The sequence below is a fragment of the Actinia tenebrosa genome, unplaced genomic scaffold (assembly GCF_029948245.1).
Source record: "Actinia tenebrosa isolate PJP-AT-01 unplaced genomic scaffold, QUT_ActTen_1.0 PGA_scaffold7__59_contigs__length_16204524, whole genome shotgun sequence".
In the NCBI taxonomy this organism is placed as follows: domain Eukaryota; kingdom Metazoa; phylum Cnidaria; class Anthozoa; order Actiniaria; family Actiniidae; genus Actinia; species Actinia tenebrosa.
In genome coordinates this window covers 6,736,824-6,755,216 of record NW_028292584.1, presented here as the reverse complement: position 1 = coordinate 6,755,216, position 18,393 = coordinate 6,736,824, and the positions used below count along the sequence as shown (strand labels likewise).

Here is an 18,393-nt window from a genome sequence, read left to right as displayed (position 1 = left end):
TCAAGTTACTATAAATTTTTGAACCGATAATCGATTGTTTTCAAAGAATTTTTTACACGGTGGTAGACGATGCTGCTCAAAGTACTCAGCGCTCAGTATTGATAAAAGGGTAAATCTTACACCGTTAAAAAAATGAAAAAACTCAGTTTTGCATGTATGTATAAATATGTACATACAGTCGCTTATGGCTTGCCAATATTATGGCTATACACTCAATAGTGATATATATATTTTTAAAGGGCCCGGCCATAGATTTGGACAGGAATTTTTTTTGGACAGGCAAAACGTTTTGACGTTTGTTTTTTTTTCTTTTTTTTTTTTTTTTTTTTTTTGAAAAATAATTCAGTTTGATGACCGAAACATGATATACATTGATTGATGGTGACAAGAAAGTATATCTATGCATATATGAATAGCCATAAGAAGAGATAACTAGCTAAAAACTAGTGTGAGCTGCGTCGGTGTTTCTAATGAAACAGTAATGATAAAAAGGTAAATTATACACCATAAAAAAATGAAAAAACTCATTTTTGCATGTATGTATAAATATGTATATACAGTCGCTTATGGCTTGCCAATAATAATAATAATAATAATAATAATAAACTTTATTTCAACTGATGAGACCAATCAGCTATCTAAAAAGATTAGCTGGTATTAACTGGTGATCAGCATAATAAATATATAATAATAAAATCTAAAGTCTAAACTACAATACAATATCTAAAAAATCTATATAATAATAAAAATATATATATATATATATAAATATATCTAAGACACATATATATAAAACTAGACTAAATAACAAAATACTATACTTATCTTAAACTACATGAATGGCTAGACTCATCATGTTCAAGAAAATATTTAAAAACACTAGACTTGAACTTAGATAATGATTGTATTTCACGAATGTCCCTTAGTAAAAGATTCCAGTCCCTAGCAGCAGCACATTTAAAAGTCGTTTGACCCATTTTGGACTTAGTCGCAATGATATCTAATAATGTGGAATCTCTAAAGTTCCTATTATGAAAGGATGACCTCTTAAAGAGATAGCCCTCTAACTGCAGTGGGCAATTTATAAATTCAATATTATGGTTACACTCAATAGTGATATATATATTTTTAAAGGGCCCCGCGGCCATAAATTTGGACATGCACTTTTTTAGACAGGCAAAACGTTTTTGGGTTTTATTTTTCTATTTTATTTTTCTTTCTTTTTTTTTTTTTTTTTTGTGAAAAATAATTCAGTTTGATGATCAAAACATGATATACATTGATTGATGGTGACAAGAAAGTATATCTATGCATATATGAATAGCCATAAGAAGAGACAACTAGATGCGTCGGTTTCTAATGAAACAGTAATGATAAAAGGGTAAACTTAACACCGTGAAAATATGACAAAACTTACTGATTTTTCGAAGTCCTTCGTCGGAGTAAAAGAATAAATAACCATAGTTCAGCTTAAAAGGTGCGCTTTTATTTGTTTTTTTCAAGTCGATTATTTTTTCAGTGTAAAACTGATTTGACTTTTTCAACTATAGTACACGTTGTAGGCTATGCGACATAAAGCTAAAACGATTACAGAACTGAGAAGAACAAATAGCAAAGAGCTAGAATGTACAGAAAATGAAAAAAAGAAATTGCGAAAAGGGATATATCTTATTATATATTTACAACGACCCCAAGCCCCCGACCCCAACGATCTAGAGTGGTCATCTGCATGATACTATGAATAGATTAAGTCATTTTAGCAAAATATTCTCAAGTTTTCGCGATTGAAGTCTTTTGTTTTAGCATGTAGTTATCTCGCAAATAGCTTTATTAATGTCTTAGTATAGTTCTCAATTATAATGCAATTCTTCGATTCGATCTGGAAGTGTTTGTGGAGACCCTGATTCACTTTTTTTCGAGGCTTGAGATCCCCTTTGCTTCAGTTCTAAATTCCCTTCCTCTTCAACCGAAGACAGCTTGGATCTTCTCATCTTCAAACTTATTCTTTCCTTTAAACTACGGACACCATCGCCCATGAAAGAAATCCCTTTCACAGCTTTTCCCTTGAAAAGTGCTATCATCCCAGCTCGGATTCCTCGGCTGACAAAGCAATAAATTAGCGGGTTTATAGAGCTGTTGACGACCACGCAAAGAGCGACAACATATATTAAAAGAGGATAAGAAGGCAAGAAAAGAACCTCATGCCAGTAAAGTATAACAACCCGAAAGATATTGACAGGCATCATGGTGATGCTGAAAGCAAGTACCACAGGCGTGAGGATCTTTTTAACCTTCTTATTTTGTTGAAGTCTGCGTTTTTGAGTTCCCGAGAAGGGAGTGTTTCTTCGTTTTGAGATTTCCCGAGACAAGTTGTCCACTCTATTCATGGTTTTCAGGAAGATGTTACTCCGGTGAAGTTGCACAGATATTGCGATGTAAGTCCAGACGATGAAGCTAACAGGTATCGCGTACCATAAGAAAAAAAGCATCAGAATATAAACTTGCTGGACCTTTGGATCTTTAAAATACAAATGACAAAACCTCTCTTCACCTAGCTCCATGAATTCAATCCAGGCAAAAGTTGGCGCGCTGAAGACCAAGAAGCTCCCGATCCAAATACCAGCTGCGAGTCGTTTGGCATTCTTTAATGCTCGCTGCCTTCCTCTTTTGATAGGGTTAAACAAATGGCGGTAGCGTTCTACTGCAATACTAACGATCGTCCAAACGGACACGCCGTAAAACGTCTCTGTAATAGGGTAGAGGTATAAACAGGTGAATTTTCCAAATGGCCAGTGAAATGGCATCTTCTCTTTGATGATTGCAAGCGGGAATATGATCATTAGCACACCAAGATCTGCAATGGCTAGATTCCTTAGTAAGTACTCCGTGGAAGACCTTTTCTTTCTGTTCTGTGTAATAACAACACACACTGCAATGTTCCCAATAATGCCAAGCAATGCCACGATCGTTTCGAATATTATTTTAAACGCTTCAAGCTCAAGGAGTTTTTCCGTATTTCCAGTCACGTTGGTAAAATTATTTGTATGGTTGCTACTGCCATTAATATTGCCGTGGTTGAAAGTCAGATCTTCCATGATATACACTCAAATATCTCCAGCTAGAGTTATTTCCATGCAGTGTGTATGTTTAAACGTCTTGTATAATTTGATTTTATAGGTGACGTGTCTTGAGTCTTCTATTCTTTTCAGGAACAGGTGTTCAAAAATTCAACTGGATGCTGTTTGTTTTGATCATAAATCAGTTGTGTTCAACAGACTGTGCATTGATCAACGTACGTTTCTCTGGCTTTCTTTAAATATCTTTTTTCTGTTGTTTCACCAAGGCAATCTTCTTCCAATATTCTTCACCCGCCTCGCTTGAAGTTATCTGGAATAATAAATAAAGACAATGACAAAGATAGAAATTCAAAACAGCTCCCTTAAATCTTTTTAGATATCGATAACATTAACAAAGCTATCAACTTCAACTCGTGTCAAGGAAATAATGACCTGGCTTTGAGTATGGCACATCAGCTTTTCAGTAATTTAGCTTTCGTTTTGAAGGGTATAGGATCAATGTATGAAAACTTGCTAGAAACCACAGCTCGACCTCAACTTCTATTCTGAATTTCAAGAGCAACGTCTCGGCCGTTGTTATCCGACTCAACTCAGTTGTATATTAATTATTGCTAAATGATTATTCGTCGACCCATGTGGTGAAACGCTTTATGCATCGGCTGACAACGCCATTCTTATTATGCATGCTCGTGAGAGAGTACCGTCTCCATGGGGAAAATTTGGCTACAATAGAGTTATCAGCATTTAAGCGGTTTTATTTGAATGAAATTGGTTTTTCAAGCATAATTCTAAGCTTTAAGTGTGCAGTTGGACACCACGAATCTTTTAAATATTTGTATTTAAGTTATAAAATGAGTTGTGGAGGTCATTTGAAAAAATATAGTATAGGCTAGCTGCATGTCAATTGGGACGTGAGCTTCCTTTTCCCGTCACAACAGTTCTTTCTTTCTTTATATGATTCATGTTTTGTAAAATTAATACAATGATAAATAAACTAAACTGTAAGAAGGATTCAGTGGTTGTTTGACCTTCACTAGAATTGAGATAAAATCAAATACTAATGTTTTTCAACTTGGTCTTTACATAAAAGCGGTTTTTTAATACCGTCGATATTTCTGTTGCGACTGAGAAAGAAAGAGCGAGAGCCAGTGAGGAAAGGATAGTGGGAGAGAAGAGAAAACTTAGTCATCTATAAAAAGTTGAATGAGTTGATACACAGTGTTCAACTTATCATTATAATGGTTTTACATAACACGTGAAATGGATAGTAACCTAATAGAGGTACATTAGATCTTGGGTTCTTCTTTACACGTGAAATGGATAGTAATCTAATAGAGGTACACTAGATCTTAGAAACAGGTTATACTTAACCCGCGGAATGGATAGTAGACTAATAGAGATTACTAGATCTTGGGTTCTTCTTAACACGCGAAATGGATAGTAACCTAGTAGAAGTACAGTAGATATTAGTGTCTGTTTTAGTATGGTACAAATTAGCAAGACTGCCCAATACCTTACTTAGGTTAATAGTGGATTACCGGTCTTCAGCTTGGGATTCCCACACGCAATATGTGAAAAAACATTCAAGGGATTGAAAAAGAAAGGAACCTACCAAAGACGTCTTTCAGCACAGTCACAGTCTAGTTACTTCCCCACAATGTCGGAGTTATTATTGTAGTACAGTTGAATCTCCCTTAAGCGGACACCTTTGGGCAACGAAAAAAGTGTCCGTTAGTTGAGATGTGGACTTTTTGCAATTTTTTCCACAAACTTGATATCCGTCTGGTCCTTTTGTAAAAAGCATCGAGACGTTATATGATGCGTTTGTTAAGAACTTTATATCATTATTATTATGTAAGGGGTCTTTAAACGGACAAATAATGTTGAATGGTGCCGTTTTCCGTTAACGTAAGCATTTCTAAAGATTAATAATAGCATTTAGAAGAATAACCTGGCTAAATAATATACGGATTTATTCGAAAATACTTGTATTTTGACTATAGTTAAGCATTAAAATACAGACAGTTTTTTTTCTATTCCGAGTCCGTTTATAAGAATATTTGAAACAGTGTCCGCTTGAAAACAATAGAAACAGTCAATTGGGATTCGCTCTGCGGTGTCCGCGTCCGCTTAAGAGAAAGTCCGCTAAAGGAAAGTGTGAATACATTGTTTGTATGGGAGGAAAAACGGGGTTTTGGAAAGCTGTCCGTAATTAGAGCTGTCCACTTAAGAGAGCGTCTGCAAGTGGAGATTCAACTGTCTAATATTTGACTAGTGTAAGACCATTCAAGAGATTGAAAAAAAAGGAACCTACCAAAGACGTCTTTCAGCACAGTATCAGTCTAGTTACTGCCCCACAATGTCGGGAGTTATTATTGTAGTATAATATTTGACTAGAGTAATCTACTTTAGACTTTACTTCTCATTATCCTACCATCTTCACAGCCGTGATATGACCTTGCAGACAACATGACTCCACTCGGACTTTCAAGAGAGAAATTCCAAAAACAAAACAAAAACAGAAAAAAAAAAACAAAAAAAAAAACAAAACACTTTTTGAATAATTGGCTTGGTTGCTTAAAATCTAAGACGACAAATTGAACTTTTATTTATTGTCATTGCTGAACATACTTTAAAAAATATCCTCAAGTAGCAAGCTTTGACTCACATCAAAACGGCTTTAAAACTGAGGGAAATGTTAACCAAAGACGAGACTGAAAATACCTTTTTTATTTTACTGCAAATTCGTTTGAGTTCCATGAATGAATGCTCCAAAGCGTTACTACGCAACATGGAAGCTATCCTCAATGGAATGACACTTACACGGGCAATTTTTAGGTCAAATTACGAATATCCTTTTACAAAAGGTGGACTATTTAACTCTCATTACGATGGAAACTCATGTTTTGAATTATATTCTCTGAGCTGAGATGAATAGGAAATATCATAAGAGAGTCAATTTTGGAACGGAATCAGGTTATGATTAAATTTGGAGTTTGTGCTTATCCTTTTAGTCAAAATATAATGTTCTGAAAAAGAACTCACAGAAGAATACCAGAAAATACACACGGACAATGTTTCTTCACGTAGTTTGTATTTTCCTGAGAGCAGCGCAATAAAATAACCAGTTGAAATAGAGATGTTGACTACTACTTTTTACGCCAATTGCCAATGAACAGTTAAACCCCATCCAAACCCTCTGAAAGGGATCCTACGAGCTTGCATTTGAATGAGCATTAAAATATCAAAGCGTACACATCCTCCTTGGTGATTCTAATGCAGGGCGTGCCTATCACGTAGATTGAACCTTACAACAATCACCGTGGGGCTGATCTAAGTCAGGGCACGGCTAATTCACAGATCAAACCCCGAAACAACCTCTGGGCTGATCTAAGTCAGGGCACGGCTAATTCACAGATCGAGCCCTGAAACAACCTCTTGGGCTATTCTAGGCAGGGTGACTAACTCGCAGATCCGAACCTTGAAACAATCGCCGTGGGGCTGATCTAAGTCAAGGCACGGCTATAACTCACAGATCAAACACTAAAACAAGCTCTTGGGCTAGATCGATCTCGAAACAATCACTACGGGGCTGTCGAATCCAAAAACAGCCTCTGAGCTGATAGTAAGATCGAATTTGAATTTGGTATGTTGGGTTTTGCGGAAATCAAGAAATGAAAACCGGATAACCCTTAGAAAATTCCCTCGAATGAAAAGAGGCAGCACTTACCACAGCACCGCTGTTACAGCGCTCGTTAGAGCAGTTTTCGTATGACTGTGAAAAGTTCACGGCACAAACACGGCACTGCAAAGACCCAGCCAATAAAAAATCTAAAACACATTACAGTCGCGGCAAGACATGAACTCTTCATGCAATCAAATGCACGAAACAGGGCACGAACACGACACAGACATGGTAACGACAAGACATGAACTCTTTATCCAATCAAATGCACGAAACAAGGCACGAACACGACTCAGACACGGTCACGACATGGACACGGCACTGCTAGACCAATCACATTGAGAAAGAGAAAAGAAAGGCAATCAAAATTCTAGGAAACATCACGGTCGCGTCACGGCACTGAATGTTTCACAGTCATACGAAATCTGCTCTAATCACACGCGTGCACTCGTACAACTTGCCATCGTGACGAAGTAGGTTTTGGTGGACGTGTATCAATGCGTTTCCAAGACATTCCATAGGCACGTGCTCTTACAAGCTTTGTGTTTTCCGACAATGTCGGTAAACACTTTGATTGACGTCCACCAAAACTCTATTGCATCTCTAATTTTTTTTTCATGATTTCGCGCGTATAAGGAGCACTGTAAAGTGAGAATTCAAATTCCACGCCATTTGACGATTTGGTGCATCATGCCTAAACATACCGCATTCCAGCATTTTTTGGTCTATGCATAAGTGCGTGGCGGCCTTACAGACAAGGCACATCCATTAGATTGTGGTTCTATCGGTTGCAGCGATTGCTTCAAACTCAAATAAGTAGAACAAACTCACCAGTTTGGCATGTGGTCAACACACTAATTTTCACAATTTCTGTATCTTTTGGAGACAGAAGGTACGATGAGTAAGTTCAAAAATCAGCTCTAACAGCTAATGACAGAAAGACAGGACGACGATGGAGTGTTTATTTATCAGGTAAATTGCTGATTTTGTAAGGAAAATATATCATATATTAGTTCTGAGGGAGTTGTAATGCTCTGAATACATCAGTATGGACTTTTGGAGTTGCATCAGACAGATATATGAAGGCTCAGGGCGAACGTTTCAATACTAACTATAACAATCTCGTACACAGAGCCTGCGTTTCTCCTGGACTACGGCGAAGAACGAGGGCTCTGGCATAATCCATTTTTTGAGACCAGGATATCTTGGATTTCAGGTATAAGAGCGCATGCGTTCAAAGACTTACCAAAAATTAAAGTATGTTCCCGATTTCTATTTTGATGGGAAGTAAACACACAACTCTGTTTGAAAGCATGATATTTTCATTTGATTCTATTTCACTTCCGGAAAATTGCACATGCGCCAAAAATGGATTATGCCAAAACCTTGTTCATCGCCGCAGGCCAGAAGAAACGAAGGCTCTAGGTAAGAGATTGTAGCTATAAATGCGACACGAGAGAATATATGCACTTCGCATTCTCGTAGACTGTGTGTAGTCGAGAAAACGTCTTCGTGCTTTTGTAAAATACTTGACTTTTCAAACAGACTCATATACTACTAATAATAACAAAGATAGTGGTTATAATGATGATTATAGCTATTTATTTTTATATATTAAGAGGAAATTTTTTTAAATAATGAGCAATGGCAAAAAGCGCCAAGAACTAGAGGCTTTCGTATGAGTTTTGATCCCAATTTTCGGGCTAACACTCCAAACCGTTTTTAAACAGTTAGAAACTGATGTACTATGATAAAATGCCTGTTTGAAGCGGTATTTTCAATTGTACAAAGATGTTTTGTTGCATTTGTGTTTGCTTTTTTTAATAGAAAATGTATGGGAAATAAGAAAATGAAGGCCTAAACCTCATTTTCGATTCAAATTTTGCTTTGGGTTAACACTTTGATTCCACTTTCATCGGTCATCTCCACTTCCAAACAAGTTAAACTTTCTGAATAACAAGATTTTAGCCTTGTACAACAGCCTTTCTTCAAAAAATAGGTTTTGGCGCTCACTGCTTGAATACGAAAAAAATTCTCTCTTAATGCGTAAAGTGATTCCGATACTTCAATGAGGGTTTGTTGTGAAATTGTTGTTTTTTTACTTTATAGTACACTCAACAAAATTACTCGACTCTGATTTTCCGAGAGGAGTATAATTATAGCGTTAATTGTACTCCGTAGGAGTACCGAATTAAGCCGCTATAGCAACACGCCGGCCAAAAAAAATGTCAAAACAATTATTTTCTATCATTTTGTACTTAAAAAACATATAAATAAGATTTTAAAGCCGTAAGAACTAATATTTTTTATGCATTTCAGCTGCGCGATGGACTGAAAATCGGCCGCCAAATAGACAAAGATGAACGGCGTCGCTTCGCATTTTTTACTGAAATTTTGTTGAGTGAACTGTAAACAAAAAATCGCACGATCTTCTCGTACAATTTGGAATTAATAGACACTCGTAATGTTTTGAAAGTTCTTTAATTGCACTCGCCTAAAGACTCGTGCAATTACAAGAACTTACAACACATTACGAGTGTCTATTAATTTCCAAATTCTGCTCAAGATCGTGCGATTTCCTATACGAATAACAATTAAAATAAAAGGTAATTACTGATTATTTTTAATAGACGGCAACGAATCTTAAAACCAAATTTCAAATTTTAGCCTGCAGCTTACTATTACAGATTTCTCAGAACATCAAAAACCGCAATAATATCATGTCTCGAACTTGAACTATCATAATATCTACCAAAAAAAAAAAACTATATGTCTGTGCGTGTGTTTTCAAAGCATAAGAACCGGCATTACATTTTACCGGTTTTTTTTATGAAACACATTTGATATTACCGTAAAAAATCAGAAAGGCCGTCATTTTCTTGCCACGAATGAAGGGCCCTGCCCCCCTGGCCCCCTAGCCCCCCCCCCCCCCCCCCTGGCTACGTCTTTGCTTTACTGCCACAAGAATGATTCATTGCATCATTTCATTTCCTTTTGTGATCCTTTCGTTTTGAAAATTCTCTTATGTTATTATTTCACGATTTCCTGTTTAATAAGGAATTGTTTTGGTTTTTTCTCTCTCTCTTTTGTCATTTCTCCTCCCTCGAAGTCTTTCAACATTAATTCTTGCTCTGCGAGCTTTTAAGTAGTACACCTTTTGCTGTTCATTAACCGCAAAGGAATATTCATTGAAAATAAATGTCCAAAACACTGTATTGAATGTGTGTTGTGGTTTATTGTCTGCACCATAACGCTAATGAAAGTTTGAAAACGTTAATAAACCCACGCAAACATATTCATGATTGTCAAATTCAATGCTAAATTTCTTAATGAAAGTTCCATCGCACTCTTGAGAGTCCGTTCGCCTTATTGTATGCCTGTTCGCTCTAATGACAATGCTTCTTCGCTTCAATGAATATTCCTTTGCGGTTGATGAACAGCAAAAGGTGTAATAATAATGATTCCGCTGGATTTTTGATACACTTTACTCAGCACAAGAATTTTTTTCTAAAGCCTCCAACTTCTCTCTCGGTATTAAAAACTTGGCTCGATAAAGCCTTTCCGAAGTCCTTATGATTTACCAGTGAATATAGAGTAATTAAACTGAGTACTAAACTAGTAATAATATATTTTGGAATTCAAATGAAAAAATATTATTAAAAGATAAATAGAAATAAAAAACCGGAGTACGAGATACCGTAGCATTGAAATGGCTTTCCATAAGTTATTGTTATTGTATGAGTGCGAAACAAACTATACTGACTTTCAGCACGTACGCGGTACGGAATGGCGAGAAATGAGAAATGGCTTCCCTTAAGAATGGTTATCCGTATTAGCGGGAACGATACGGTAATGACTTACATTACGTACGTGGCTTCATGACTTACCGTAACATTGAAATGACTAACGATTGCCTTCCAGTAATTCATCCGTTATCAATGTGATCTTATTGAGAAAATTACATACGACTAATAGACGTATACTCAATGCGCATGCGCAAGCGCAAGTGATTAGCAAAGACCAAATGAATGTCATGACCTTGGAAACTGAATAACAGAATGATCTAGACAGGAAAGTAGATAAGTTAAGCCTTAAAAAAACACGAAATACAGTATGGTTATTAATAGTTAATCTAAAAGATAAAAGGAAAAAGCATGTACATCAATAAAACACAGGTTGACTGACAGAAGAAAGTAATAATAAATATATGTAATAGGACTCCATGCTGCATTAAGAAATAATTGGACGAGGAAAATTCCGAGGACTTCCAAAATTGGATGAGGCCGTAGGCCGAGTCCAATTTGGCAGTCAGAGGAATATTTCGAGTCTAATTATTTCTTGATTGGGGAGCATGAAATCCCATTACCTATTGATTATATAGCTGCCTAATTTATTCCATATCAACAAGACCTCTCCAATTAATGATGGTAATTGAACTGAGTGGAGTGTAATTTGGTCTGAAATCAAACGCGCGATTGCAAAATCGCACGACCGCGTAGCGGGAGTTCGATATGTAATTGCAAGTTTGATTTCAGACCAAAATTGCACGACACGATGTTCAGTTACCACTTAATCATATCCTTTTTGTAATCATACACAAGAAAAAGACACAATAAAGAGTGCAGAATAATCAATTTAATGTAGTAGAAGAACTAAATAGCGAACAAAAAAAACATCTAAATGGAAAAAGAATTTTTGTTGATTTTTTTGTTTTATTTTGTTTTATTTTATTTTTTAAAGAAAAATAATTTTTTAGGATGCGATTAAGAGCTCCTAAGGATGCGATTTGGGAATTAATCGCACTCCTTTGAACCCATCAGATCGCAGGGTTTGGTAGTGATTACAAAAAGGGTATGATTAAGAAAATAATTGGACAGTTACCTATATGGGATTAATGAGAAGCTGTATAATAATAATAATAATAATAATAATAATAATAATAATAATAATAAATAATAAATAATAATAGTAATAATAATTATAGTAATAATGATAATGATAATAATAATGCGCTTTACATTTTGCATTGTGACTTTACCGCAAAAAGATTTTCAATTGTGGTTCTGTAAACTGAGCCATCTTGTTGTTTAACCGAGAGCTGCATTTTAATTGCTTTAGACAGGTATTTAATTCTGTTTTATTAATCTTACTTTTTTATTTATCAATTTTAGATCGCGTTCATCCAGTCTAGAAAAAAAATATAGGGACTTCTCTTCTTATTGATTAAAATGATATTTGGACCCGCGACTTTTAATGAAGCCACTTGGTCGTAAAGAACTTTTGTTAATTGCTTTCGCTTTCAACGATTGGAAGTGACCTGAGTTAGAGAGATTCCAAGTGGTTCCAAGTTTAATCATATCCTTTTTGTAATCACTACCAAATCCTGCAATCTGATTGGTTCAAAGGAGTGCGATTAATTCCCAAATCGCATAATAGGAGCTCTTAATCGCATCCTAAAAAGATTTTTTTTTTAACAATAAAATAAAACAAAATAAAACAAAAAAATCAACAAAAAATTTTTTTTAGCTTTTTTTTTGTTTGCATTTAGTTGTTCTACTACATTAAATTGATTATTCTGCACTCTTTATTGTGTCTTTTTCTTGTGTATGATTACAAAAAGGATATGATTTAGTGGTAATTGAACTTCGTGTCGTGCAATTTTGGTCTGAAATCAAACTTGCAATTACAAATGGCACTCCCGCTACGCGGTCGTTCGATTTTGTAATCGCGCGTTTGATTTCAGACCAAATTGCACTTCACTAAGTTCAATTACCATCATATATTTATGCTATTATTAATTTGTATGAATAGTTTTTTGGCAGTAACATTCCTAGCTGCTAGTTTAATCACACTGAACTCTTTGTAAACGTTATTGATTTCTAAAACTATATTACGTATACACATATAAATTTTAATTAGGGATCTTGGTTACAAAACGCCTGTTTAGTTTTTTTCTTTATTTTTTTGAATTTTAATTTTGGCCTATTCATTATTTATAATTAATGTCTGATCTTTATCCGTGGTATATGAATGATATGAATGCGAGGAATCCTAAGGAACAGACTAAACATTTGTCACACATAATAGTCATACACGGGTACGTGTGAACGATGGATTACTTGGAAGATGGCGACAAACATGGCTGCGTTTTGAACTGATACTAACTGAAGTGCGATTTTTCTCGAAATTCTCAGAAGAGAATATTTCCGAAAAACCAAATTGAACACATCCTCGCCAGTATTGTATTTAGAAATGGCGTGGTATTGGTATTTTATGTGTTCTATAGCTTATCCGTTTTTCCGTAATTTGTGGACGAAGCTTTACTCTAACGCTATTATACAAGGGCGGATCCAGGGGGGCAAAGGGGGGCTGAAACCCCCCTTCAGCAGAAAAAAAAGCAAAACAAAACTGAAGAATTAGATGTTTTTTTTTATTGTTTTCCGTTGCCCCCTCCCCCCCCCCCCCAAACTCAATTAACCCCCCTCCCCCCCAAAAAAACTCAATTAACCCCCCCCCCCCCCCCCTAAAATTTTGGCTGGATCCGCCATTGTTATATACATATGATAATACAGATTCGAAATAAATATCAGACTAAAGAAACGATAAAGGACAAGACAAGGACAAAATGAAGAACAAGAAAGGAAAGAAGCTTGTTTGTCAATAAATACGAAGGTATAGCTTTATGATAAAGACGTTTTTTCCCAGAATGACAGCTTTCTAGTTTAAATAACCACTGTCATCTCTAATGCAAATTCTTTTGGAAAGTCACATTTCTTTTGAATAAATATAAATATTAACAGAGTAATGAAAGTCCAAAATTAGAGCGTTTTAAATGTATCATGAAGCCTTCATATCCTCGTTTGGCGTATTTTGACATCTTTAAATCCTCATATTTTTTTCAAGGGTTTTTAAATGGATTCAAACCTCACGCATGTTATCTATCGGATGTTGTTAAGCCCTATCATTTCAAAGGGTTACCATCCTGAAAAATTATTTTTAATGATTACTGCAAGTTATTTATAGTAGCCGCCATTATGACAAAGCCGGTCTTTATCAGAGTACACACTGAGCTATTTCAAAAAAAGTTGTTGAAGGTTTTGTTTCGTGTTGCTTACTAAGCTCGAAATGTATTATATTCATATGTAAATAATGTCGGCGCAGAATGAAATATACCTAAAGAACTTGCAGACAAAAATAAAAATATGATGACGTTTGGCTGATAGCATTTACATCCCCATAGTGCATTTAGGGCGTGGTATGGAACATGCAACATACAAAATGCAACAACATTTTGTATGTTCCATACCATATAGCATTCACTGGTATTTGAATGTAACCCTAGCTAGGTTACCAGACATCTCTAAAGTCATTCAATCTAACATAAATCTTTTAGAATCTTCACCAAGTTTAGCAGCTATTTTCCCACCCAAGGCTAGCATGCAAGCTTATAATAATAACTATTAATTTTTTTAAAGATATACATTGGTACCATCTAGAAAAAAAAGACCCATTTCATGCATTAGCTTCAACATTAGCATTGAGGCCATATATTCGGACTCTCATGAGACCTTATGTGCTTAATAAACGGGCTTAATTTACATCTCAGATTAGGAATATTTACAACTAGGAAGTTTTTAGCCTTTGTTTAGACATTATTGCTGCACTTTCATACTTACATTAATATCACCTTTTCCCAGCGAGGTCGGAAATTAATTTTTCCGAATTTAATTCCAAGGGCTTTCGCCCGGAATAACCTCGTTCCCAAGCACTACAACTTACCTATATTATCTTTTCTTAATATCACCTTTTCAGTAACTCGTCGATACACGAAGCGTAGATAGTATGAGTATAGTAATCAAGTTCCTTGATCATTATATGAATATGACGATAAAAGAGCCAAGCTAGCCATCTGACACTTAATCTTTTTTAAAATTTTATGAAGATTGGCAAATAAAATCGATAAGAAATAATAATCTATTAATGATCAAAAGCTTCATGATTCTCATTAAAAGTAATGATTGGTACGAACCCTTTTGTCAGCGATCTCGTTAGTAAAGGCCGGTAACAATCATATTAACGAGCAATTATTGGAATCTGACTAATCCTGGTCACTGAACGGAACTGTAAAATGGAGTATTAAGTAAAGCCGGCGGTTATCTCTATATGTAAATATTCATAATTTCCTTAATTTTTGATTTCAGTCTTGGGCAAATCTGCCTAAAGCTGGCGCAAAACAGAATTTTGTTGATGCAATAAGATACATCAATCAATTAGTGCCAACGTACGTACACTCAGTTTTCAATATGCTTAAAATTAAAATAAAATCGAACATTTGCAACAATTTTTGTTTTGGTGAGAAGGTCTTGGGAGAAATGATTGACATATCTCTGGATTTTCCTTTCGCCCTGGCGTAGAAACAAAAAAATCTGAATTTTTCGCTCAGTGTAAGCCGGGACAAAAACAGAATTGCAAATGATTTGGCAACCACCTTGGCATTGAAAATTTATTTTATTTGTCTCGAGAAATACATAAACTACTTTATCCATGTAAAATAGCCCGAAAATTTGAACAGACAAAAATATAGTGGACCATTTTGGGACCATCGTAGACTATTATATGTTCTACGTTTAAGTCTTTCAAGGAGGAGGAGAAGGAGAAGAAGAAAGAGAGGGAGAGGGAGAAGGGAAAGAGAAGGAGAAGGAGAAGGAGAGGGAGAAGGAGAGGGTAAAGATGAAAGTGCAGGTTAGTGTGAAGGTGAAGATGACGTTGAAGATGAAGATTAAGATTAAGAAGAAAAAGGAAGAAAAAAAAAGTGTAGTTGTAGTGTTTATAGCAAGAAAAGTAAAGAGACAAAAGTCCACGACTTTTTCCTGACATGGGATTACAACTAATTGGAAAGTTGGCCCTCTTATAATATAAGGTATTATTCCTTAAAAGAGTCGTGGCGTGGCACGCGGCGTGTTCACGGCAAATAGTCCATTTATCCATTTATGTTTAACAATCATAGACTCGCAGCCCGAATGGTCATTACAAAACAATAGCTTTTGTATCGTAGACCATTGGACGAGAGTTTTTTTTCTTCAGGGTATCGATCGGGTTTAAAATATTATGGCTTTAAGAGCGACGGTCTGTAAAAATGAAACATACGGCGGAAAGGCTCAAATTTTCGAATTCGCTCCACTTCTGGATTGTAGTAGTGTATGATGAAGTACGAAACGCTGTGTGGTTAGTTATGAAAAATAATTTTTTGTTTTCGAGAAAAAGGGAAAAATCGGTTTGAGCTTCAGGGACGATTTTCGCTGCCAAAAGATGGCTGAAAATTGCTTATGTTCGCTTGGTCCATGTATCAAAACTATTGATCCAAATAGCCTTCTTATGCTTTCTGCCAAAAGTACAACTCTTATTTGCTCAATTAAGAGTAGTTTCATAAAAATCGAACAACTCTGAATTATTTAACACAATAAAAAGCAAAGGGCACTGAGTTACAATGCTTGTCAATGCATCTCGAAAACTGCGAGTTTTCCTATGTGCCATCCTTCCAAATCTTATGAGATTACAGTAAACAACTATTGGGAAACTGCTCTTTTGAAAAATGTATTTTTCATTTTGGGGAAATAATTGTGCGCTTTTTGCGAGAGCTTTTATTTTGACTCATTAAATATGCAGAAATCATTGTTTGGCGATTGCGTGACTAAAGACTTCTCGAAATAAATTCCCTTGAAACATCATTGTTTTTCAAATCTAGTCTATACAAATAGAAGAAAACATTAATATACTAACCTTCAAAACGAAAAGGTCTTTTCCGTTGCTCCATTCATCGGAGTTATCAAGAAATTAGAATTGGCAACCGTGGCGTTGGCTTGTTTTATGCAACCGATTTTCGAAAATATCATCTATCAGTACCAGTCGACAGTTCGTGTTTGTTTACAAATAACTAGTCAGATTTCAATTAGAAATATACAGAACAGTATACTAAATTCGATTCCTACAGAGTCCAGTAGGTTATTCTAACTTCACTAGCAAGTTGTTTAGTATCTCTAATTTGCATATTGTCGGAAAAGTCACAGTTGGCGCGAGAAAAGAGCGTACCGTAGTTTTTTTCCGGTTCTGTCCATACCCTAGTGGTGTTGGAATTTTATGTATTATCCAGCTTGGCAAGAAAAAGAGTCGAGATATATATTATTATGCCATTTTAACATTAAAAGCCCTTTGTGAGCAATTTTAAAAGTGGTTCTCTCAATAGATTATGGTGGAGCCGGCTAGGGGCACCTGTGCGAACTACTATGCCATACTGCTCCGTTTTGATATAATTCATTAAATAATTTTGTTTCCTGTGAATAGTTCCTGCACTAGATTTTTCTTTAAGAAGCCAGCTTGTTGCAAGACAAATCCCTGTTTCCTTTCTTTCTCCTTCATTAAAGAACAATGGTCGTTGCACTATGGTCCCATAACACGATCTGCACGCTGGAATGCTGTCTCGGTATAAGTTTATGACAGTCACTCGCAAACAATTGCCGATCGATCTGTTAAATATTACAGACCAATTTATCAAAGCGCTACTGACTAGTAGTTCTTGCAAGGAATAGCCAAAGGTGGATCCCTGGCCTTATACTGTTCTGTATATTTCTTATTGAAATCTGACTAGTTACTGATAGATGGTATTTTCGGAAATCGGTTGCATAAAACAAGCCAACGCCACGGTTGCCAATTCTAATTTCTTGATAACTCCGATGAATGGAGCAACAGAAAAGACCTTTTCGTTTTGAAGGTTAGTATATTAATGTTTTCTTCTATTTGTATAGACTAGATTTAAAAAACAATGATGTTTTAAGGGAATTTATTTCGAGAAGTCTTTAGTCACGCAATCGCCAAACAATGATTTCTGCATATTTAATGAGTCAAAATAAAAGCTCTCGCAAAAAGCGCACAATTATTTCCCCAAAATGAAAAATACATTTTTCGAAAGAGCAGTTTCCCAATAGTTGTTTACTGTAATCTCATAAGATTTGGAAGGATGGCACATAGGAAAACTCGCAGTTTTCGAGATGCACTGTAACTCAGTGCCCTTTGCTTTTTAATGTGTTAAATAATTCAGAGTTGTTCGATTTTTATGAAACTAATCTTAATTGAGCAAATGAGAGTTGTACTTTTGGCAGAAAGCATAAGAAGGCTATTTGGATCAATAGTTTTGATACATGGACCAAGCAAAAGTAAGCAATTTTCCCGGGGGGAGGGGGGGGGGGGGGTACTACCACCCCAACTTGGGTAGGGGTGTGCCGCCAGGACCTCAAAACCCTGACCCTATCCCAGACCTAAAATTTTGATTTTACATACCCTTTTCCAGACTAAAACTAAGAATTGTACAACCTATCCCAGTCTAAAAGACGGAAAATACGGTCTTGCAATTGCAATTTGCAATCAATATCTACTAACATTGTTATTGTTTTTCTGTCGGCAGAAAGCGTAGCGTATTCGCCAGACAAAAACGACCAAATCGTTAACCCTATCCCAGACTAAAATGATACCCTATCCGAGACAAAATGTCAAAAAATGATACCCTACCCCAGACCCAAAAGCCCAAAAGCCAGGGCGGCACATACCCGTAAATCAAATATAGGGGAGTACCCCCCC

At 35.8% G+C, this 18,393-nt stretch overlaps 2 protein-coding genes across 5 annotated transcripts in view; one reads left to right on the top strand and one right to left on the bottom strand.

Moving 5' to 3' along the window:
• Positions 1–1,464: 1,464 nt before the first annotated feature.
• Positions 1,465–10,769, bottom strand: LOC116290204 (neuropeptide Y receptor type 6). 4 transcript variants are annotated; one of them, XM_031697226.2, is made up of 2 exons: positions 10,650–10,769; positions 1,465–3,387 (listed from the first exon to the last, which is right to left on the bottom strand). In XM_031697226.2, the coding sequence occupies exon 2, from the start codon at positions 3,093–3,095 to the stop codon at positions 1,851–1,853; it is 1,245 nt and encodes a 414-aa protein (XP_031553086.1). In that variant the 5' UTR covers positions 3,096–3,387; positions 10,650–10,769; the 3' UTR covers positions 1,465–1,850. The 4 variants fall into 4 exon arrangements, with proteins under 4 accessions (XP_031553086.1, XP_031553090.1, XP_031553081.1 ...); XM_031697230.2 differs by lacking the exon at positions 10,650–10,769 and adding an exon at positions 6,808–6,877; XM_031697221.2 differs by lacking the exon at positions 10,650–10,769 and adding an exon at positions 4,690–4,798.
• The window catches only part of LOC148905425 (uncharacterized), a 29,443-nt gene continuing 18,749 nt past the window's right edge, over positions 7,700–18,393 (top strand). The window contains exon 1 of the mRNA XM_089040420.1: positions 7,700–7,734. Within this exon, the coding sequence (XP_088896546.1) occupies positions 7,715–7,734 (20 nt within the window). The 5' untranslated portion in view covers positions 7,700–7,714. The remainder of the gene's footprint in view (positions 7,735–18,393) is intronic.